This window comes from Canis lupus, chromosome 14 (genome assembly GCF_048164855.1).
Source record: "Canis lupus baileyi chromosome 14, mCanLup2.hap1, whole genome shotgun sequence".
NCBI lineage: Eukaryota > Metazoa > Chordata > Mammalia > Carnivora > Canidae > Canis > Canis lupus.
In genome coordinates this window covers 55,700,289-55,724,658 of record NC_132851.1, presented here as the reverse complement: position 1 = coordinate 55,724,658, position 24,370 = coordinate 55,700,289, and the positions used below count along the sequence as shown (strand labels likewise).

Sequence of the window (24,370 nt, the reverse complement as noted above, 5' to 3'; positions counted from 1 at the left end):
CTAGGCAGAGCACAGAGATTTTGTGTTCATCAATGTAGTTCTGATGTAAGCTAGATTTTTAACCATCATTCATGTCCTGACTCAACAAAGAACTCACCCTACGTTTGGCAAAAGCAAAAGTGTCATCTTGAACATCTTCCACCAAGGAAGAGGACCAATGTCCTCGGATTTAGCCTTGGGAGATCTGCTTGGAGTGCCTTGTGGGGGAAAGCTATGAGACATGTAGATGGCAATTAATAAAGGAGTGTGCAATATTAAAGTTGGTAAAAAGAAAGAAAAAAATAGAAAGCTAGGGGAGAAGAAGCCCCAAATGGTGCCAAATCATCAGAACAATGAAGAGGTGGAAAAGAAGAAGGTTTAGAAGTGTCATAGAATGAAGAGGTGCCTACTTAGGATTGTGTAAGGAAAAGGAAGAGATTTTAGATGTGCTTTGTGACTCTCAGAGACAAAGGCAATTTTTACTTTTAGTGTCCTTGTCCTCCACGTTCTTTGAATAACATATCATACAGTGGTGTGGCTTTGAGGGAAGCAAGTATAAAAACTGTGTATAATTAAAAACTGGCCATGTTTCAAAATAATACTATAACTGCTAGCATTTATTAAGCATTTACTTAGAGCCAGATGAAGTGTAAAATACTTTGTATGCATCATCGCAATTATGGGAGGCTGAATAATGGCTCCTAAATTTATCTACATCCAAATCCCCAGGACCTGTGAATATTTCATTATCTAGTAAAAGGAACTTTGAAGGTGTGATTAAATTAAGTACCTCGAAATGGGAAAATGATCCTGAATTATCCTTGTGGGTCCTAAATGTAATCACAAGGAATGCCAGTAGCCACTAGATATTAAAAAAAAAAAAAAGCAGGAAACACATTCTCCCTTCAGAGCCTCCAGAAGGGACCCATCTCACCAACACCTGGATTCTAACTCAGTGAAACTAATTTAGGACTTCTGAGTCTAGAACTGTAGGAGAATAAATTTGCGTGTTCATGTCACCAAGTTTGTGGTAAATTGTTACAGCAGCAACAGGAAACTAATACACCACTTAATTCTCAAACCCACTCAAACTATTATTGGAAGCCCAGGGAAGTTAAATAAGTTGACAGAAGCAGAATTCAACTCAAGCAGTCTGATTCCAAATCCTTGTCCTCAACTACTACACTGCATTGAATGGCAGGAAAACTGACTGAGTATATATTTGTGGTCAGTCCAATCACATGATGTGGGTTTTTGATTAACCAACAGAATAAGAATACAAAAATGGAAATGTACCTTTTGGGAAAATTTGTTTGGAAATGGTTTTCAGCTATTTTTAAGATTCAGATTCCTGACTGTTTCCCACAATAAAATAAGGGCTCCCTCTATTGTATTAAAGGTTTTTTCAAACTATCCTAAGACTGACATATTAATTCATTAGTGATTCTAATCACGTCATTATTATGTTCGCAAAAATAATATACTGAATTATAACTAATGCATGATTCTGTTTCAAAGAAAAAAAGGTATAAAAAAGTTCCTGATGTGCATAGCTGAGTACTAGAGACTGGAACTTACAAGTTAGCAGACATGAATTTCAGCTGTAGATTTGCTCCTTAGAGTATAACATTGAACAAGCAATTTAACCTCTCTCAATGCCCTTATCTATAAAATGTGGAGTTTGCCCTATCAGCCACTTTTCTAAGATTCTAGGAGTCTGTGATTCAATTTGATCCTTAAGCTTGTTGGTGACACTGGATTTTTCCATATAAAAAGTTGTACTCTGCCTTTCCTGAACATACTGCTTATAGTTTGATTCTGAACAGAAATTCATCCTTTGGCCTATTAACAACGGCTTTGGGAACTCTTTGATTTAGTTGCAGGCTGAGACATTTTTAGTGATACTGGATAGCCAAAATTTGGTAGAGGTGGTGGGGGAACATTGGGTGCTTAGCATCTATCAAGTACTTCTGCATATTATCTATTTAATCCTTGCAATAACCCTTCAAAATAAGTGTGTCCTCCTAATTTAGTAGTTGATGAATCTATAAATAATTTACCAGGATTTTTAAGTTAATTAGTGGCAAATATCATTATCCCAAATCTTTGCCTTTTCCACAATTCCATATTACATGATACAAAAATAATAGCTTCTGTATGTCGAACACTGTAGAAGCTTTTATTTTCTAAAGATGGTTATGCAATATATGTACCCCGTCCCATATGTTCTTGCAAAAGGACTCAAAATCTTCCCACCAAGAGGTGGGGTTCAATTGTATCTGGGCAGGGAATTGTGGCTGTTTTAACAGAGTATGGTGGGATGATTTTCTGGTACTTCTGAGTTAGATTTCATAACAGATGCAGTGGCCACTTGGCACCCTCCCAGGACACTCGTCCTTGCAATCCAGCCACCATGCTGTGAGGAAGCTCAAACTAGCCCTCACAGAAAGAAGCTCATATAAAGAGGTATTGGGCTCCCCTGATAGCAGCTAGCATCGACTCTAGATGTATAAATTGATAATTTCTTTGATAATTTCAGCTTCTATCTTCAGCTGAGGCCAACGACGTTGCAGAGTAAATACAAACCATCCCTACTGCGCTTCTGGACACACAGAACCCACAAACATGGCTGTTTTGCACCATAAAGTTTTGGAATAATTTGTTAAGAAGCCCCAGTAGCTGGAATAAGTATGGGTCATTTACATGGTCACTTAAAATTTTTCCACTTTACAGAAAACTGGCTCAAAGGTTATATGACTCACTGCAAGCCACACAGTTAGTATATATAAAAATACTGAGATTAAAAATCAGGCTGCTTCTCCTCTACAAGTACTTATGCCCCATTCACTTTACTATATTATCTCCTAAAAGAATCCAAATTTGGATGTGATTGAACTTTACAGATACTCACCAGCCTATACTAAGTATAAGCCACATTTTAATATGACATTAAATTTATGATATTTGATCAAGGCCATTCTGTATATGCATTCGGGTGCATCAACATACAAACAAAAGCAAATATGATTTTAGAAAACCACATTATTTCTAGGTCATTTATATTTTATATCCATTTTTATCAGTTTCATTGACTTTAGGGTATATTGTTATTTTGTCATTTTACATTAGAAAGCATAGAATTTTGTTTTGTTATGTTTTTTGAGAGTTTTAGTTTTCACCAGCAAAAAAGCAATTAATACATTAATGTGGCAATGCAATGTTTTATTCAAGTACATTGAATAATTCGACTACATCAAAATTGATTTCAAATAAGACCTCAGAAGCAGATGTGGTTGGTTGCCTATCCAGAAAGCCATTCTATCTTCAATTTGCTCTCAGGAATCTGATTTTATTTGTCATTCACCAGCCCCCTTCCCTACTGGGAATAGACTGTTTTTTAAAAGTAAGTAAAATGAATTTTGCTAAAGATTTTTGTCTTTCAGGAAAAAGATCTTTTAAAAGAAATAATATGACAATTAGAAGGAGGAAATTCTCAAGTAACATTTTAAAGTAAAACTTAAAATTCACTGATAGATAAAACATATAATATCCTGTATTTAGTTCATTCTAACTCCAAGCATTATTACATCAAAGTCCTTAATCTTTTGCTTAATCTTTTGTTTTCTATTGCTTATGACTTGTTACCATCTTCCTTGTACTTTAAGGATAGTTTATTATAAACAGTTTCCTTTTTTTAAGGATTTTTTTTTTCCACACACAAGCAGGGGGAACAGCAGAAGGAGAAAGAGAAACAGACTCCCCACTGAGCAGGGAGTCTGATGCCATTAGTGGCCTGATCCCAGGACCTTGAGATCATGACGTGAGCTGAAGGCAGACCCTTAAGCAACTGAGCCACACAAGCACCCCACACCTCTTACTTTTTAAAGTGAGTCACTGAAACACCAAAAATAGTATTTGGTCTGATTATTTCTTTTAAATACTCGTCCATAATATGTTTCTTGGATTTCCTCTCTGAAATCAGGCAGTTTTTCCAATTTTTTTAAACTCTGTGTACATAGGTCAGTCATTTCATTGTGAGATTAAATGTTGACCTCCCTGTCTTTAAACATAAAAAAGTATAAATGCTGGTATATAGACTCTCTAAATCTTCACTATGCCTTTTCAAGTATAATACACGGTTCTTTTTAAAGAGGAGAATATTCTCAGAGTAAATCAAGTATTTCAAATGGTGCAGGATACTTGAGACGAGTTTTAAGATGTTGTGCCTTTTAGTAGTAATTTAATAAATTCAAGTGCCAGCTAACTTCCTGACAAATTTTTGTCACTGATAGAATCTAGCTCACAATGAATGAAATGGCAGTTGTTTTTAAACCAAACATATGTTTCTAATAACACTCTTGTGTATGCACTGAAGTGTTTTCAATGTAGATGAGGTACTGCAGTGACATCATCCTCTAAATTCTCTTTAGGTAAACCAGATGGTTGAATGTGTATGCAGTAAGAATGCTGTTAAACTGTCCAGAGAGAATAGTTTAATAATCTTTAAGAATGTCACTAATACCCAACATGTGTATTTTTAAATGGGTATTTATACTGAAAAAACTGATGTCCCAAATCTGTTTCAAACAATTCTGTTAAACTAAATGATAAAAGTTGCAGGATTTTTTTTTTAAAGAACCCCCCCCAAAAAAAAAATCTTAAAAACTTTAAGATGTGAGATTTCTGTATAGCAGCTAGCAATTTTGTTACCATATTATAAAATTAACAACATTAAAATTGGTACCATACTACAAATAAATAGCTATGATTTTTTCACATCTAAAACGAAAAGGAAAGAGACTGCTAAAGAAGTTTGGAAGTGAAACAAATAAGCAAACAAATAAGAAAAAGGGAAAATGGGAAAGGAGAAGCAGAAGTCAAGCTTCTCTTTCCATATGAAATCTTAGAGCCTAGAGATTTGACAAATAAATCTTGTCTCTATGGTTTTCTTATGCATTCCATATACACAATGTCATGGGAAGAGATTAGTTTCTTACGATGACGGAATAAGTCTAATTGAGGTTGGAACTGAAAGAATCAACATAAACTGAGTTGATCCAATGAGAAAGAAAAGTGAAATAAATTCTAAATTCGATACTTGAGATTTTTATCAATGCAATTGCATTGTAATTAACGGTTTGCTCTGGATACTACCCAATAAGCTTCCTCCCATCCCGAAACTTGAAATATTAGAAAGAAGTTGATCAGAAGAAAATAGATAAAGTTAGAAGAGTTTTAGTAAAGAAAGTGCACATTTTCATTGTAAGTAGTAAGAGGACATTAATAGCATTTTAATTACACATTCAAAGTTAAATAAGTTTGAATTCATATTCCAAAGCTTGGGCTAGATTTTATCTCTCTGAGGATGTCATAAATCACTACTTAATCTTGCATAAGTATATAAAATGACAATTAAAATTCAGATGAACAATCTATATACTTTGATTCTGAAAACTACCCAAACTGTTAGAATGCCGGTATTTACCAGGGCTGAAGATGTCATATAAAGTTTTGTGGCATCTCACTGCATTACCTTGAGGAAGAAAAATATAGCAAAGCCCAAATTACTTTGATCTTAGAAAGAGAAATGACTTTCCTGCTGGTGATTCTGGAAGAAAAAACTGAGCATGTCTTTTGACAAATCTGTGCTTCTCTTTTGTCTGTAGGAGGCAAAAATTCTGGTCTGTTGGTTGTCTTATTCATAAGAGTCTAGAGAAGAGATCTGCTTTGTCAACTCTGGGATTGTGCAATTTTCCCATTAATGCATGAGTTAGTCTAATAAAGAGATTAATTATTAACAAGCCAACTTAGACTTACATCTAAATTCATATTTTCCAGTTAGTCACGAGAGAAATGAATGTGACCTCTCCCCCTTGTCTGACCTCTAAGTCTATTTCTCAGTTGGTTCCAAACTTCAGAACAGAGTAAAATTTAAGAAAAGAATAAAGAATTCAATGTGTTTTATGTAAGATACACTCTACCTGAATTTTCCATCTTATGAAATATATGAAAAATAAGTTCAAAATATTGAATCAGAGTAATATTCCACCTAACCCCATGTCTTACAGAGATATTAAAGGATATTTGCAAAGTTCTTAAAAATCAATTTTTATGAGATCAAGGATTGCCTTTATGATTATAGGAAGGCATAAATTTACCACAAAACTTCTAACCTGGAAGTTCTGACCTCTAAAATGTTGCATGAATTATCTGTGGCAAATCTAATATTGAATCAGGAAATCAGGAAGCTAGAGTTCTATTTATGGAACGAAGCTTTGCAAAAAATACATAAACATCATCAAACAATGTCTTCCATGTTGACTTTTCTCTGCTTACCTGTTTCTGACTAGTATATATACGATGGTGTAAGATTACATGAAGACAGAAGAAACAAAGGATCAAGTTAAAACTCCAAGAGGAATTTATAATCGTATAGAAACAACTTATTTTGATGTTCCCATTCAAGAAAGAGACCTAATGACAATAAATTCCTAACCCAAAACAGCCATAGTTGGCTCAGTAAAAACAGGCTTACCAAAGTAGAAAACTTCTTTTTGCAAGTTGTTAGAGTAAAACTATTTCCAAATTGACATGAGAAAACTTACTGTCATGAACTGAATAAAATTGAGTAAGGGTGAGCATATAATAAGCGAATAATTATAATTATAACTAATCCTTACTGATGCTAACCTTATGCTAGGGTATGTACATTTTCTCTTTTAAGCCCCAAAACTCAGTAAAAGTATTGTAATTATTATGTCCACTTTACAGACAGGGAAATGAGGCTTAGGGAATTGATGTAAGTAGCCCAAACATATGCAACTAGTAAAATGTTGAATCCCAAATCAAATTTAAGCCAGTCCATGTCCTAAGCTCAAGTTAAAATGTATACCATGGTGATAAAAAAAATAAAATAAAAAAAGAAGAAAGAGGAAAAGAGAGAGAGAGAAGGAGAAAAAAAAGAAAGAAAGAAAGAAAGAAAGAAAGAAAGAAAGAAAGAAAGAAAGAAAGAAAGAAAGAAGAAAGAAAGAGAAAGAAAGAAGAAAGAAAGAAGAAAGAAAGAAAAGGAAGAAGAAAGAAAGAAAAAGAAAGAAAGAAAGAAAGAGAAAAAAGGGAGGGAGGAAAGAAAGAAAAACTTAGCTAAAAATAATTATACTTGCAAAAGTTCAGTTATATAGATTACAATCTAAGCATGACAAATTACAAATCAGAAAATCTATATAAATTATTTATAGAAGTTTCTGGCATATAAAAAGCATTAATAATACTTGGCTAATAATATTTTACTCTGTAAAATATGCTTAAATAAATATGCTTATAAAATATTTTATACATAAAAATTTAGGTATATTTTACCTAATAGCTGAGGCTTTCCATTATCCTACTTTCATCAAAGCTACCTGGATTACTTGTTTCCATTTGAGTTGTCCAATCAGCTATTATATTTTGTTAATTAATATAAATGTGTCATACTAATCAAATTTAGAAATAGATTCTCAATGGATATATGATGCTATTGTTCATGCATAAAATTGCAACTATTGATCCAAATTATTAGGATCTGAACTTTAAATTGTTGGATTTTTCCACTAGTAGAAATGAGTTCATAATGATCTACAATTCTCGATTCCTTTTATATTATAATTAAATAATATATAAAAATTATATAAAAAGTTGGTTGAGATTCTGCTTAAATTTAAAGGGTTAACTCAAGAAACTAAAGGATCATGTCTGTTTAGGAGTAAAATTAACCTTGAAATAAAGCCAATTTTCATGTACCTGGTCCTGACTTTTTAACAGACTAGAAACATGTTTTTAATTTTTAATGTGCATACAAATCACCCGAGGATTTATTAAATGCAAATCCTGACTCATAGGGGATAGGACAGGTCTGAGATTTTAAATTTCTAACAAGCTCCCTGGTAATACTAGGGTAGTTGTTTTATTGACCCCATTTTAAATGGCAAGGGATTAGAGAATGTAGCCATTGGTCACATGCAAGAGACAATTAATAAATTGTCTTCCAGTATCTCTTTTCTGGGAATATTCCCTTTTCTTTCCCTCAATAGTGATACACTGGCAGTCATCATGATCATATTTGATTGTCGTTCACACCTGGAGGGTATGCCCTGAGCTCAACCAATCAGTTGCTTTCAAATAGTGAAACCTGAGAGCCAGAGAGAGTCAATTTAGTAATTCTCAATAACCTTGTGACTTTACATAAATTTCAGAGCAAGTGTTTGTGGCCGTTTTCTACCTAGGGGACAGGGAAAGAGAAAAACTGTTTTGTAATGAAAGAGAAAAATAAAACACAATATACGGAGAGAAATAGACATGAGAGGCAGCAAGAGAGTAATTTAATGGATTTTTTAGTGTGTTCACATTCAAATTCTATTCCCGAGGCCCAAGTATATTGCTGCCCTAATAAATTACCTTTTTGCTCAAGCTGAGTGGGTTTCTATTTCACACAACCTAAGGAGTGCTAACTTTACCAAAGTGTAATGTACTTTATCTTTATACATCTAAAAGCACATGAACTTGGGATCCATAATCACAGCCTCATTTATGCGAAGTGCTAGGAATCTGCACTAAGCAGGCACAGTATGTATATAATATATATTATACACATGGACATTATTGTAATGAATTTTTTGCATCAAATGTTTTATTTCACTACATCTGTCACTTTAGAATTTTGTTCTAAATAAGTAAACATAGCAATCATTAAACTTACAGATGTGCAATGATAGAAAAATCTATTAAATGACATATAAGAGTGAATATTATATTCCATAAGCTAAACAAACTACCTTTTTAAATGTATGCATTTCTCCTTTCAAAAGCTCAGTACTTAATTATAATGATGAAAAATCTTACATTGAATACATATGTTGATTGCTGACAAAGGGACCAGAATGGTATTTTCCTTTAGATATTTTAAATTACTCTAGTGCTTACATATTATTCTCAATATCTATTCATATTTAACTGCTTAAAAGTTTAGCCTGATTAAGCAAAATGTTTACAAATAAGCAATGCTATCAAAACATCACCAGTTTTGGGGCTTTGGCCAAATCAACTCCCTGTAAGCATTTAATGAAGAATTCTGTAACTGAATAGCTAATAAACCCATCTAACCTTAAATCGTGTACTGAATCCACACATTTATAGCAATCAGATCATTTCAGTAGCACAGGTGTTATAAAGCCATCACAGAAACTAGGATCTAAAGAAAGTATCAGACTTCCTTCTCCTCAAATATTTATATTAAATGCAATGTAAGCTCAAAGGCTGGTTGTTAATCGTAAGCACAACCAATTACATTGAATAAATCACCAACATTAAATTCCAGGAGCAAATCTATAGAATTGGATTTGTGAAGCAGTAACTCAGACTGGTCCTCTGGTCAATTTGCAGCCAAAATTCATATTGTACAGTTAATGCATAAAAACTTGTCATAAATTTACAGTAAACTTAGTGGAGATTGCTAAGACATCCAGGGATCTGGAAGAGGCAAATGAAAATCTTCTCTAGAAGAGCAAAGCTTTATCATAGGACTCAAATAATTCCCATGAATAAATTCCCTTCAAAACACAAGCAGCACTAACAAAAGTAAAATAAATCAAAAAGAACTTGAAAAAGACATTATGTAAGAACAATATGTGTATATAGTGATATCTATAGTGTTCTTACACATAAGATAAATATATACTTGGACTATATATATATATTTCTACATATATATACTGCGTTTTAGAGCAGATATCAGACAGTGAATTTATATACTAGACAGCAGAAATAGAACATAAATTCATCATATATTCTCATTATCAGAATAAAAAGTAATTATCCTGGCTAGGATTAAAGAAACAAAAGACTAGTTTGAATCTATCTTCAAGGAACTGGGAATAAAAAAATAAGCAGTTTGAAAAAGACCAAACTATAAAAAAATTCATATTTTAATTTTCAAAAATATATGAAAACTGAAATTTAAAACTCAGTGAATGATTATAACACCAGCTTAGACACAACAGAGGGACAAAGTTAGTAGAATGAAAGATAGCAGTTTATAAATAGTGCAGCATAGAGGAAACATGTAGAAACTAAGAAGGTTAAGATGATGAAATTAACTGAGAAAGTCTAACATACTTCCATTTGGTGATCTAGCTAGACAGAAGGGTATACATTGGTAAAAAGAACATGATTGGGACGCCTGGGTGGCTCAGTGGTTGAGCATCTGCCTTTGGCTCAGGACATGATCCTAGAGTCTGGGGATAGAGTCCCTCATCAGGCTTCCTGCATGGACCCTGCTTCTCCCTTTGCCTGTGTCTCTGCCTCTCTCTCTCTCTGTGTCTTTCATGGATGAATAAATAAAATCTTTAAGAAAAAAGAACATGATTGAGAATACTCTATAACTAATGTAAAATGTCAAACAAAAGATTCAAGAAATCCAAGGTCATATTTGTCAAACAAATTTTTTAAAATGCATACACGGGAACATCTTAATGAAATTACAGAACATCAAATAAAAAGACAGAATATTAAAATAAGATAGAGAAAAAGACAAGCTATTTTCAAAGGAATGAAAGATAGTCAAGTTTTTAACAATAAAAATTTAATCCAGAAGATAGAATTCTATCAAATGTTCAGAGAAAAAATCATGCCAAATATTACAGACAATAGAAAAGAGGAAATCCTCCAAACTCATTCTACAATTCCTGGATATATACGATATTAAAATCTGAAAAATTTGTTGTAAGAAAGTAAAATTACAGAAGCATTTCACTCAATATAGATGCAATATCCTAAAGAAAATAGCACAATGAATCCAAATATATTTTTTGAATAATATACCTTGGCCAAAATGGTATCCCAGTTATAGAGAATAGGTGAATATCTTCAAATTCATACATGTAATTTAACACATTAACAGATTAAAAGGGGGGAAAAATCATCATTTACTTAAGGTTGAAAAATGTTTAATAAAATCCAATACCCATATTAGTAAATAGGAATAGAATAGAATGTCTTTAATCTTATAAAGAGGATAAATCTTAGGTAAATACCATCCTGAAAGGGGAAATGTTAGAAGAGTTATCTTATTATCTAGTACTTTTATGTACTAGACATTATATTAGCAGAATTAGCAAGCATTCAAGACCAAAAAAAATTGAATATAAAGGTGCAAGGTAGAAATAGTATCATAATTTATATAGAAAAACAAAAAGTCTATAAATTGCTGCAAGTCATTTAGTATATTGGTGACATATAAAATTAATATTTAATTAAATAGCAATACCAATACCAAATTTGTGTCAGTGTATTTCTAATTACTAGTAACAACCTTAAAATGCAATTAAGCATATATCACAGTTTACAATATTATCAGACTATCAGGAATCTTTAAAAATGTTCAAGACTGCTCAGGGGAAATTTCTTAACATTTTATTAACAGATATTATATTAAAAGACATCTAAATATATAGTGATGGTCCATGCCCTTGGGCTAGAAAAACTGATATTTAGAAATAGTATGTCTCTTGATCATGATCATATCCATTATTTTGTTGTTGTTGTTGTTTTTGATCATGTCCATTATGATTCCAATGTGTAACAAAGTGTTTCAAGCAACATAAGGCGGTTCTAAAATTTTACATGGAAGATTAAAGGGCCAGTAGTAGCCAGAGAATAGGGAGAAGTAAATTGCCCACCTAGTACCAGGAATTATTACAGTGTAAACTGGAACAAGGATAAAGAAAATGACAACCGAAATAGAAAACTCAAAAATATACCCACACATGTTGATATATGACAGAGGTGACATTTCAGATCGGTTGGGAAAGGAAGAATGTTTGGGGGAAAGATATGGCTATCCATATGGAAAAAAGATTAAATTGAAGCCACTTCACCCCATATAGAAAGTGCAAAGAAATAAAAACGTAAATGTCAAAAATGCAATGTTTTAAATGTCTAGTAGAAAAACCTATCTGAAAACTTTTTCAATTTAGGGATATGGAAAAGTTTCTTAAAAATACATTTTTTAAAAAGTTGACCATAAATAAGAAGACTTACAAATTTGACTAGATCACAACGGAGAACTGTTAATAAAGCAAAAGACATATAAAAACAAGTGGAAAATGTGGTAAGATGGAAAAATACTTACAATGTACATAAACAACCAAATATTGAGATGTCATAAAAAACCCTCCACAAATCAATATGAAAACTTTTTGAAAGATAAAAGAAACGATCAAAAGGGTCAAAGAGATTTTTCCAAGAAGAATTCATATGGCCAAATAACATCAGTAGTGAGCAGGGAAATGCAAAATAAGACTATGCTGAAATATCATTTTATACACACCTAATAAGAGAGAGTGAAATGAATGATCATTCCAAGAGGAAGAGATAGAAACAAATCCAGGTCTTGGAAAAGGCCAAATGTTTGCTTAATTTCTCTAAGAAAAAGAAATAAAGAGCAATACAACAAATTAGGTGCAAAATTTAATATTTATTTAGAGTGAGAAAATAAATCATAAATTACAAGTTTTCAAAAACTAAAAAATACCAGAAGCTGAAACAAATAAACAACTCTTTTTAAAAATTTCCTTTTGGACATACCTACATAATAGTAGTTCCCTAAACCTCGAGGCTGCATGCTTTCTTACAGCTCTTTATATAATAACGATTTTGGAACGTTTTTAGTAAACAGAACAGAAAGATATTTCCAATATTTTAAAAATGGTTGAAATTTGTTTTTAATATCTGGAGTGCAGGAAATGTTTCAGCTTTATGACTTAATTTTAGTGATGTGCCAGTTTAGTAAGGACACTGACTTTTCCTAATTTTTAGAAATCCTCAAAATTAGGAAAAACCTCAGATGTGAGCTATGAAATTTCAGGGCTTTTAAAATATTCTTGTGTAAAGAAATATATTAAAGAATTCTGTTTTCATTAACCAAATTATTGTTGCTAGTGTCATTGTGTGGTATATTTATTGATGTTAGTATTTTGTATTTTTTTTTTCTTTAAATATAAACCATGCCTCGGAACTCAAAGGGCAAGATACATCAAATGTTCTAAGACATGCTCCCTAATGCTGACAAATGCCAAACATGAGACCAAGCACAATGATGTGCTTACTTGTGGCATGCTACAGATATGAGCCCTATGAAACACAGGGGGTCTAATAAATTCTATTTTTTAAAGTGTATATTTATAATTGTACATGTGACTTACTGAATATACCCCTGACAGGGGAAAGCTTCTATTCTGACTAAGCATCAAGAACAATAATAACCACAACAAAGTACAAGAATCAAATCCTCTGCTGGCAATTTTAAACCTCGTTGATTAGGAGAATTTTCCACCGAGAGATTCCTGCATTCATACTCTTCAAAATGCATTTCTCCTCCACATCACAAAAATGTCTGGTGCCAGGTACTGTAGGAAAAGTTCACATGGCAGTTCAGCTTTAGGGTCAGAAATTCTGTGCCCTGATGCCAGGTGAGTCAGCAGTATGCAAAGTTGGAAGACTTCTGGAAGGCATTCCTACACCAATATGGCAAACAAGAATTAAGTATTCAGGAAAGTGACTATAAATCATGTAACTATATCTTTCTGTACCTAAAGTACTTACCCCCTCAGCTGAATGCCCCAAATTCCATGGCCATTCCATTGCCATCCATTGGGTGGAGCATATACAATCAGTAGGTGAAAGAGTGAGGTCATAGCAGTGACACACAACCTATTTTCAATAGATGCTCACTTAATAAAGTGACTTGACTGACTAATGAAGAGTCATGGCACAGATGATGGACTGGTTTTGTGGTCACAAAGTTCACTTGGATAGGCAAAGAAGCCTGAGTTCTACGTTAAACTGTTTAGTTTTATTAAGTAAATTGGTTTTCAATAAAATGCTTTTAAATTTTCTTAATCTCATTACTCATTGAATGCAAAACTAACCTTTGACAACATATCTCCTTGTGTCAGGTTTTATTCCTCCTCTGAGTTTAAAAGAGTGAGGTATCTAGGAGATGCTTGAAATAAATTGGAATTAATGACAAATTTGCACAGAAAGCTCCATTATGTAACTACTTTCTATCATCTAATCTCTTTTACCTGTAGCTAGGCCGGATGCACAAGATCATCTGAAACCATTTAAAAATTATTTTAATTAAGGCTGGTCCCTTAGTTAAGTGAATATGTCCTTCATGCTGCAAAGTGACCTCCTGCCAAAAGCATTTCATTCAACTGAGAATAAGGACATCTGACATGTCTTCCTCCTGAAGCTGGTGCTCATGTACCCTCACATGAGCTCCACAAATTCAGTTCTATTAAAAGTAATGAAGTAGGAATGTCAGTACAATTATTTGCAAAAGGTTTGTGTCTGTTCAGGTTTTTTCACAGTTCAGGGTAATGGCTGCTGCAAGCTTATAAAATTCCTGTGCAGCAAAACCTCACTGCATGATGTTTATGTAGACTTTAACTCACTTGTAACTGTTTTGTTTTATTTTGTCTTTTAGACACCAAAAAGTCTTACCTGGAAGATAATTTGGGTCTCAAAATTAGTCACTAGCAATGAAATAGAGAGCGTCCAGTTCACAATATTGTAACAGAGACTTAAAAAAAATAAAAATGATTGTTTACAATGTTGTAATGGCAATCATGGAGTTGGAGATAGTTGGAGATAGGCCAGCTGGTTTTTACTCATTGTATGACTTGGGGCAAAGTTACTTAGATTCTCAAATATAACACAAAGGGAAATGGAATCATCTAATTCTTAAGATTGTGCTTATGTGAATACTGAGATAAAACATGAACAACATTTAGTCTGGCATGAGCCATACAGTGTTTAATAAATGTTCTCTCTCATCAATAATAAAAAATTACTAAAAATAGTAAAAAGAAAATGTTGACTGAACTCTATTCTATGCATGTCTAGATTTAATTTTGTTGATAATGATTTGCAAATGTTGCTTTTGCTGTGTTTTTTTTTTTAAAGATTTTATTTATTTATTTGAAAGAGACAGCATGAGCAGAGACTCCCCGCCAGGCAGTGAGCCCAACATAGGGCTTGATCCCAAGACCCCAAGACCATGACCTGCACCAAAGGTAGACACTCAGTTGACTAAACCACCCAGGCACCCCAATTTACAAATGTTTCTTTTCATCTATGACTCTGTATTGTAGAGATGAGCCAAGGTTGTAGGAACGGTACAGATAGTTGTTGGCAGACTTCTCAGATGATCTCTAATGATTCCTGCCTCCTGTTATTCATGTCCTTTTATGTTCCCCTCTACTTATGTATGGGATGAACCTAGTGACTGCATCTAATGAACTGAATCCAGGAAAGGTGATGGGATGGTAGTACCAAGACTAGTCAGACTAAAATCTGACTGCCATTGCTAGCACACCTTTTACTTGTCTTCTTGCCTGTTTGCTCTCATGAAGCAAGCCACCATGTTGTGGATTGCACCAGAGAGAGAGGTCTAAGTGGCAAGGAATTGAGGGCAACCTCTGACCAATAGTCAGTGAAAAACTGAGCAACGACTTAGTGAGTAAACTTGGAAGTGGAACGTTACTCAATTGAACCTTATGATAACTATGGTCTTGGCTGACATCTTGATTGACTGCAACTTGAAAACAGAACACCTAGCCTTGCCACACTTGGATCGCTGTTGGATTGAAAAGGAGAAATAATAAATATTGTTGTTTTAAGCCACTAAATTTCAGGGTAGTATTTTATGTAGCTATAAATAACTAATATAAGGAGGAAAGACTTGAAACTTGAGCCGTGTTTTCCAATAAATCAAATAATCTTTAAAAGGGAGTTGGGGAACATGAGTTAGGAGTTTTATGTATAAACTCCAAACTGTTTACAAAATGTTTTGTAAAAGAGATTATACCTATTCTGTTTTTTAAAATATAAGCCTTGTTTCTATTCCTTTTTAAGTATTCTTCTCCCATAAAAATGAATCCAAACAAAAATTATTTCAGAAACTGTCTCTGTGCCCAACTGATGTATTTATGATATTAAAGATGACTACTTCTATGGGTTTAAAAGGCTTTATAAAGATTTATACATGATTTTCTGGAGGAAAATTGGTAATAAAAAAGGATAACCATAGGATATTAGGCAATAAGCTCTCAAGTCCAGAAACAAAGTAATTTATCTTTGTAGCCATAGCACTTACCACAGAATCCTGCACACAGAACACGGTGCACATTTGCTTTTCTTGCTGACTAAAAACAACTGGATTTTTTAAAAAGAGCTATGTAAATAGAACATAAATTTTGGAGCTAGCAGATTTTATTCCAAATGCTGCTTCTGTGCACCCCATTATATGACCTCAGACAAGTCAATTATTTCCTTAGAAAATGAAAAATATACCTCAATTTAATCTGATAAAAGGAAAAAAAATTAAGAAAATCTGTCAAGAGAGACATAGTCCTTATAGATATTAAAATATATTGTAAAGATAATTTTAAATGGGAGTCAACAGAAAAAGAGTAATCTAATTCCTTAATATGGTAAAATAATAAATGAATACAAACAACCTGTCAGAAAGATATCCAGAGGATATAAAGCATTATTTCACAGGAGAACATACATGATTTGCTTTGTACAACCATGAAAAGAGCTCAGATTACCCCTTCCTTCTTTAGTTCATTCATGACAGGCAACATAAAGCAGTGTTGTACAACTTTTCATTCTTAGGCTGACAAAGCTCAAAACTAATGATGATCTCTAATGTTAGTCATGGTGTCAGAAGATGAACTCTCATAAACTAACTGTAAGAGTATGATTAAGTAGACATGATTAAGGGAAATTTGCCACTGTCTATTGAGATTAAAAATCTACATACCTGCTATTCTAGAAAATACTAAAAAAAGATGGTTGTGGTGTCATAATGTTGGATCTTCCAAAATTCCATCATAAATAGTAAGATAGCAAAACCAAGAGCTCACAAGACCTTTTACTATAGGCAATTATAGTAAAAATGGCAACAACATATCTCCATGGGCTCCAAATATAGGCGGATGGAGATAAACCAACAACAACCATAAAATTGGATTATATAGCATCTATAGGAGTAACCAGAATGAAGGAAATGGGAATCTGAATAATCTGAAAGAAGGAGCCCAAAATTCCAACAGTGTCACCAGAAAGCACAGCAGCTGAACATAGAGAAGCTTTCTGTACAATCTGATTCCTGGTACATGAGTTCCAGGGTAAGGTCTCATAGGCTGGAACAGTCTAGTTTTTGTAAATACTCAAAACTCACCAGTGGAAAACTTCCATTTTGGACAAAGTTCCACAATGAGAGGAAATTGTTGGAAATAGGACCCAACGTGAGTAAGATAGAGATAATTTAGGTAAAAAAAGAAGGTCCAGAAAAGGACTTGACCAGGAGAATTCAGGAAGTACAAAACCATATATTTTAGCACTTCACTAAAACAAGAAGGAGCCCTGGAACTCTGAAGCTAGAAAAAATGCTCTAAGGCCACCTGTGTGGCTCAGTTGGTTCAGCAGCCAGCTCTTGATTTTGCCTCAGATGATAATCTTAGGGTTCTATGATCAAGCCCTAAGTCTGGCTCTGCACTTGGCAGGGAGTCTGCTTGAAGATTCTCTCTCTCCCTCTCCCTCTGCCTCTCCCACTGTTCTATCTCTCTCTCTAAAATTAAAAAAAAAATACATATTTTTAGAAATATTAAAAGAAGAAAGAAAAAAGAAAAGAAAAGATATTCTGATTCACTTCTCCTTTCTAACAGTTCAGGAAAACTAAAATTTCACATAGGAAAGAAGCTACAGAAAGTAATTGACTTGAAACCCATATAAGGTTTTTGGAAGTAACAAATGTGAAGCAGAAAACCTCCTACAGACATGAAAGCACACCAGAAATGGTCAAAAGAAAGGAAAATTATTAACTAAAAATTTCAAATGAATTAAGGAAATAAAATAAAAGAAGTTATAAAAGAACAATATAGATGAGAATTTTAAAAGTTTAAGCAAGATGACTGAACTCAAAAAAATACAAATAAAAGAAAAAATAAACTGAGTAATAAAAAATAATTATAAAAACCAGGTGAGCTACTAAACTCAGACAATCTTAAAATAAATACAAAGAAAAAAGGAAAATTGTAAAAACAAACAAAAGTGAGAAAAGCAATAAGAAATTTTGAGGGAAAAAAAAAAAAGAAATTTTGAGGGCAAGACAGGTTTAAAAATAGGAAAACAAGCTCCAGTAAATCTATAATAGTAATCCCTGAAGAAGAAACCAACAAAATGAAATAGAAGGAAAATTAACTCCAACATATGTATAATAGATGTCCCCAAACAAGAATGTCAATGCCAAGAAACAGAAAAGTATTAAAAATCATAATTCAGGAAAACCATCATTAAATGAAAACAATATTAGAAAGGTATGCATACTAGAAAACCTGACCCAGAATTGCCAATATGGAAGATATATTTTAATAATGTTACAGATATTTGAAGAAAAAGAAAAAAAAATATTCTGTGAACATTAAGGCAAAATACCAAGTTATTTATGAGGAAAAGAAAATCAAAACGTCGTCAGATTTTCAATAGCACCATTTTATGCCAAAGGAATAACATATTTATCATATTTTATACACTCAAAAGCAAAAATGAGTCAATGATTTCTTTCAGCCAAACTGTCTTTTAGGTATCTGTGAATTTTTTCATAATTAGCCTTTTTTGAATATCCATTAACTCAACATATACTGTTTAAAATGAATCATTCCTGGGCAGCCTGGGTGGCTCAGTGGTTTAGCGCCACCTTCAGCCCAGGGTGTCATCCTGGAGACCTGGGATCGAGTCCCATGTCCGGCTCCCTGCATGGAGCCTGCTTCTCCTTCAGCCTGTGTCTTCTGTCTCTGTCTCTGTTCCTCTCTCTCTTTCTGTGTCTCTCATGAATAAATAAAATCTTAAAAATAAATAAATAAATAAATAAATAAATAAATAAATAAATAAATAAAATGAATCATTCCTAAGAGATCCACTGAGAAATTAGCCTCAGGCAATGAAAGTGACTGGAAACATATTGATATAAATATTGATGTGATTATCAGTGGCTACCAATACCTATAAAGAGAGATAACCAGACATTATTTGCTTCCTGATGGAATAAAACATTTCCTATGATGATCTTGCCAAAACCATTTTGCCTGAATCTACTGAAGCCTCTGGATTCAACTATATTATTGTAGAAAATATGCAGAGAATGGAGGAATTTGGCAAAGAGCCACAGTGGTGCATCAAGCAAAATCCAGATTGTTGTGAACTCCACAAAGCAGACAACATGGTTTCTTTAAGAGACACACGTGTGTACACACACACACACAGCCAAGAAATAAAAAAGCTTAAGAAATCTAATCAGTTTCAGTGAGTGAACTGTATCTGGTTCCTGATCCAAACTATAAACCAATTGACGATTGAAAATGTAAACACTAAAAAAAAAAAAAAAAAAAAAAAAATGTAAACACTGACTAGATATTTTAGAATTTAAAAAGAATTATTTTTAATTTTAAGGAGTACAAATGGTATCCCAGTTATGTTTAAGTTAAAATAGTTATAATCCCTTAGGAATACCTATTGAAATATGTGTGGATGAAATGACATGATTTGTTTCATAAAAAGCGATGCAAATCATAAAGATGAATTCCTTCAAAATGAAATAGGAAGGGAGGAGATGGATAGCTATATAAATGAAACAACACTGGATAATTTTTAGTAATGTTTGAAGGTGGATGGTAAGTATATGGAGAGGGGTTATATTGATCTATTTTAGTATATGTTAAAAATATTCCATAATATTACAGTTAAAAATGCATATGCTTTTGACTTGGCAATTCTAGGTTATCTATAGATATGCTAACATAAGTATAAAGAATATGGGTAGAAAAGATACCAGAAAGCTGGAATTAACTTAAATTGGAGGTTGAATCCGGTTGAAAAGCCTACTGTTATAAAGAATGAAATATATATATATATAGCATAGGAAGCTGTCTATGGACCACTTAAATGTCAAAAAAAAGCTATTCGCAGAAAATCGTTTCTCTTAAGTAACATATTAAATCTGTATATAAAAATGTGGGTCAGTGAAAAATAGATATTTATGCATGTATGCATGAAAACATACACATACATGTCTGTGAATATATACACGTTGGCATATTCCCAGAAAGTTTTTAGAAACAGTTCTACCAAAATGAGACCAGTGACAAATTTTATAAAATGCTATTTTTAACATTTCTATTATTGCTTATCCATTCATCCGCTCATTCATTCAACACATAGTTCTTTTGTGCCTGCTCTGTGTCACGTGCTACTCCAGGTACTGGGAAAAATGAATAACCCAGACATAAGTCACCATCCTCTTGAAAATAGGACCTGAAGAGACAGAGAATATGCCAGACAAATAAGTGAAAATATTACATGATAAGAAAAAATAAACAAAGACAGTAGTAGGAGGAGATTGCGAGAGTTTTAAATGGGTTGGCTAGCAGAGGACTCCCTGAGGGGGGTGTGTGAAGTAACTACGGGGCTTTGTCTGTGGAGGAGCATCACAGCGGAGGCAACAGAAATTGCAAGGTCCACCAGCAGGAGCACATCTTCTGTCTTTCAGGACTAGCACAAAGAAACATGTTTGAGAGGACAGGGTGAGGGCAAAGTAGTAGGAGCTGAATGCAGAGGGAACTGTGTGGAGTCCTTCACATGGGGCCTTGTAGGTCCTAGTAAGGACTTATTTTTGGGTGCTGATTGTGATGGTACAGGCCATCGGATGTTTTTGTTTTTGTTTTTGTTTTTGTTTTTTTTGTATTTTTGCAGCACTAGCTTTGGGGAGTTTGCTTATGTAGTTATTTGTTGTGATTTATAAGTTTGTATTGTTTCCATACAGAAATATTTATAAAAAGACATCTGCAGCTGCCTTCATATAATTTGGAAGTCTGACCATTTCCAAACAAGAAAAGCATTAGCTTGCCTTGCCAGTTGGCAGTCATCTCGTTAAGGACCCATCAAATGAAACCTTGAGTCATTTTTAAATACTTATGTGTTTACCTCTGATAATCGTCACTAGCTTTTCCTTGTAACTACTTGCTAAAACAAGTTTCACCTGCTAAGACACATCTAGTTATACGTTTCCTGTTTGCTCCTTTTAATTCTAAGTAACAGACAGATGTGCATGTGGACAAAAATGGAGAATGTAGATACATCTAAAAATGCCTCTGTGAGCAACATTTTGTCAATAAGTATTTATCATCTGTAAGTGATATATGGTGCTAGCCATGGGTGTCCTGTGTTACTTGAACAGAGAGTTAAATCTTACGAAAGCCTTCCAGCAGAATGACGTGGTCTCATCAAGAGAAAAGTTAAATTGCATATGTGGCCTTCTGCCCCTTAATGGGACATTACAGCATTTGTTAAATGCCTCCTCATGCTGTGTTTGCCATTATGGCCTTGCTGAGCCTTATCTAGGGCTGGTTTCTAACCCAGTAGTTAAGTGTTGGTATAGACAGCTTTTATGCACGAGTCAATAAAGAAAAGAAAGATTTGTGTTGCTATCAGGTTTTAATTGAAGCATACTTTAGTATCTTTTGACTAACTACTTCCTTGCCATTTCCATAATGATTACAACCTAGAGAGGAAACTCTTCTGATAAGTGTGGGCTAGTAATGAGAAATCATGCTGTGCTGGAGCGAAATGATAGCTGAGATTTTCCCCCATAATAATACATAATCCATGAAGAGTTTAGCATTAAATGGAATAATCCAGTCTTCAGCAGTCTATGATGAGACCTTGATTGCAAAGCTGCAGTTTAATGTTGAAATATAAAGCCCTGTCATTTTTATGTCTTAAAAAAAAAAAAAGGAATGACTGGCTTGTGCCTGGGATGTCTGCCATCCTCTCCATCATCATCTTCAGAAGCACCCCACATTATTTCCAAATATTTCTTGGACAGGCAAGGACCAACATTCCAAAAAACCTCAGCTAATTTTATTAATCTGCTTGTTATTATTACCTTTTGAAAATGGCATTATTATTACCTCTTCCTACTTCCCATAATTATTTTCAAAAAAAGAAAATAACTTTAAGTGACTTACTGTTCTTTGGGTTAGGAAGTGTGGTTAGCTGCAGGCAACAGGGAAGTCTAAATAGCAAGGACTAAAACAAGGTTGTCAGTTATTTTTGCTCAGGGTAAAAAAAAATAGGTCTGAAAGTGGGCAATTTGAGGTCGTACAGGAGTGGCATAAAGTAGCGACCTATGCCCCGTCAGTCCTCTGCTTTGCCATCCTTAGTGCAGTGCTTTCTTTTTCAAGATGGTCCAATGGTCCAAGTTGTCTACTAGAGTTCTAACCATTATAGTTATATTCCAACAAAAAGAGGAAGTAGGGTAAGAAGGGTGAAGAACAGACTGCCCAGCTGAGGCAGCCCCCTTTAAAGAAACTTCCTAGAAGCAATATCACTGATTTCTACCTACATCTCATTGATCACCTCTAGCTATAAGAAGGCAGCGGGGGGTGGGGGGGCATAGTAATAGAGACTTTTATTGGGGCACATTGCAACTTTACCAGAATATCAGGGTTTTATTAGTATAGTCATAGTAGTTTAATTGTATGCATTACATGTGTGTGAAGCACAACTGTGTGTCATGAGTTCTAAGTGCTTTTCATAGATTAACTTGTTTAGTTTTCACAACAACCCTATGAAGGAGAATAAAATTATTATTCATGTTTGGCAGATGTGGAAACTGAGACACTGAAGGATTAAGTAACTTGCCTACAGTCAGATGTGAGCCAAGATTTGAAGCTTGACTTTCTGGTTCATGAAGAGTATACCCCCAACCACAAATGCAGAGGCTGACAAACTTTTTTTTTTTTTTTTTTTAAGGGCCAGATCCTAAATATGCTAGGCTTGTCAGCTCTAAGGTCTTTCTGCAGCTATTCAACTCCCCCTTGTGACTCAAAAACCAGCCATGGATGCTGCAAAAGGAGTGGGTAAGGCTGTGTTCCAGTAACAACTGCAGGCCATACTCTGTGTATCCACTGCAAATATCCATCTGCCTCTCCAAGAAGGACAATGATGACTGGGTAGGTACCATCAATTGTTCATTCACCAAAAAGTGAGTGTGTTGTCTCCAACCTTTGACTTATAAAATAGAGCATAATTGAAATCCTGCTAATCTACAATGAAGGTTAGAAATTAGTGGATCATGGACTTGGTAATGGATATCTAATGTTCGTTCTAACTTGATTTCTTTCTTTTATATCCTATCACTTATCCTCCTAAGAAATATTCAGTTTATGCTTTCTCAAAGGAGATCACAATGAAGGTTAGTTAATATATTAAAGCTTTTGTAAATTTTGCAGTTAAGAAAAATGTTTGTTTAATCTAGTCTTCCTGAATTTACTTCTCTCCCAAATTCTTCTCTCCCAAAGAGAGCCCCCCTACCCACACATACCATCTCCTCCACACACACACACACACACACACACACACACACAATGTCTCAAAAGAGAAGTTTATCAGAGTAGCTTGGGGAAACATTGACCTAAGTCTTCGAGTAACTTCCTTATGCTTCGTTGCTGTGGAAATGTCATCATGATAGAGATCATTTTGAAGGCTCGATAACTTCTTCTAAACCCTTTAAATAAGAGGTGTAATATAAACATCAATTTACTAGGGAACCACTAACCTTTGAGATCAGTAGATCATTCTTTTTTCTTTTCTTTTGAAGAACTACAAAATAGAAATAGTTATCCAAAGGCTTTATCTCTAGTCCTTTGTGTCTCAGTTTTCAACACAGTAAACACTCTTGCCAAGGTATGGTAGATTTTGGCAGAGAAAATAACCTCAGCAGGATGTGTTTAAAAAAAAATCTGTTACTTGCTAGCAATCCTTCACATTCTTCCATTTTTCTATGTTACTTTTCTTTCTCAAACCTGCTTAATATAATTTGGAGTTCAAGTTTAAAGTTCTAAGTGGATTGCTAACAGTGTATTACAAGGAGATCAGATAATGGCAGCCAAATTAAATGCAGGTCAGATCATCCATCCTCTCATTTAAACAAAACAAAACAAAACACTTATTGGATACCTGCTATGGGCAAGGCATTGTTTGGGGCATAATGTTAAATGTTTGTGAAATAATTGGAAATAATTATTTGCCTAAGCTGTTTCTATCTAGCAGTAGTTATTAGCCCACCGACTCTAATGGTATACTGTAACTTAATATATAGTAGTAAATAAATATCTAATGGAATAATTAAATTTCAATAGGGACATAATTGCTGAATAGCATACTAAAACTCTGGAGCCATCAGAGCTTCTGCTCATTTAATCAAAAAGGTTTTATTATTCACATAGAC

The 24,370-nt window shown here is 33.8% G+C and overlaps 1 protein-coding gene across 2 annotated transcripts in view; it reads right to left on the bottom strand.

Moving 5' to 3' along the window:
* The window catches only part of ADGRL3 (adhesion G protein-coupled receptor L3), an 856,207-nt gene that overhangs the window by 11,840 nt on the left and 819,997 nt on the right, over positions 1-24,370 (bottom strand). The window contains exon 25 of one of the 2 annotated variants that reach the window (XM_072775211.1): positions 12,468-13,526. The exons of the other annotated variant lie outside the window; for it this stretch is intronic. Within the exon in view, the coding sequence (XP_072631312.1) occupies positions 13,456-13,526 (71 nt within the window). The 3' untranslated portion in view covers positions 12,468-13,455. Of the gene's footprint in view, positions 1-12,467; positions 13,527-24,370 lie in introns of those variants that run through there. 2 annotated transcript variants of the gene reach the window in all.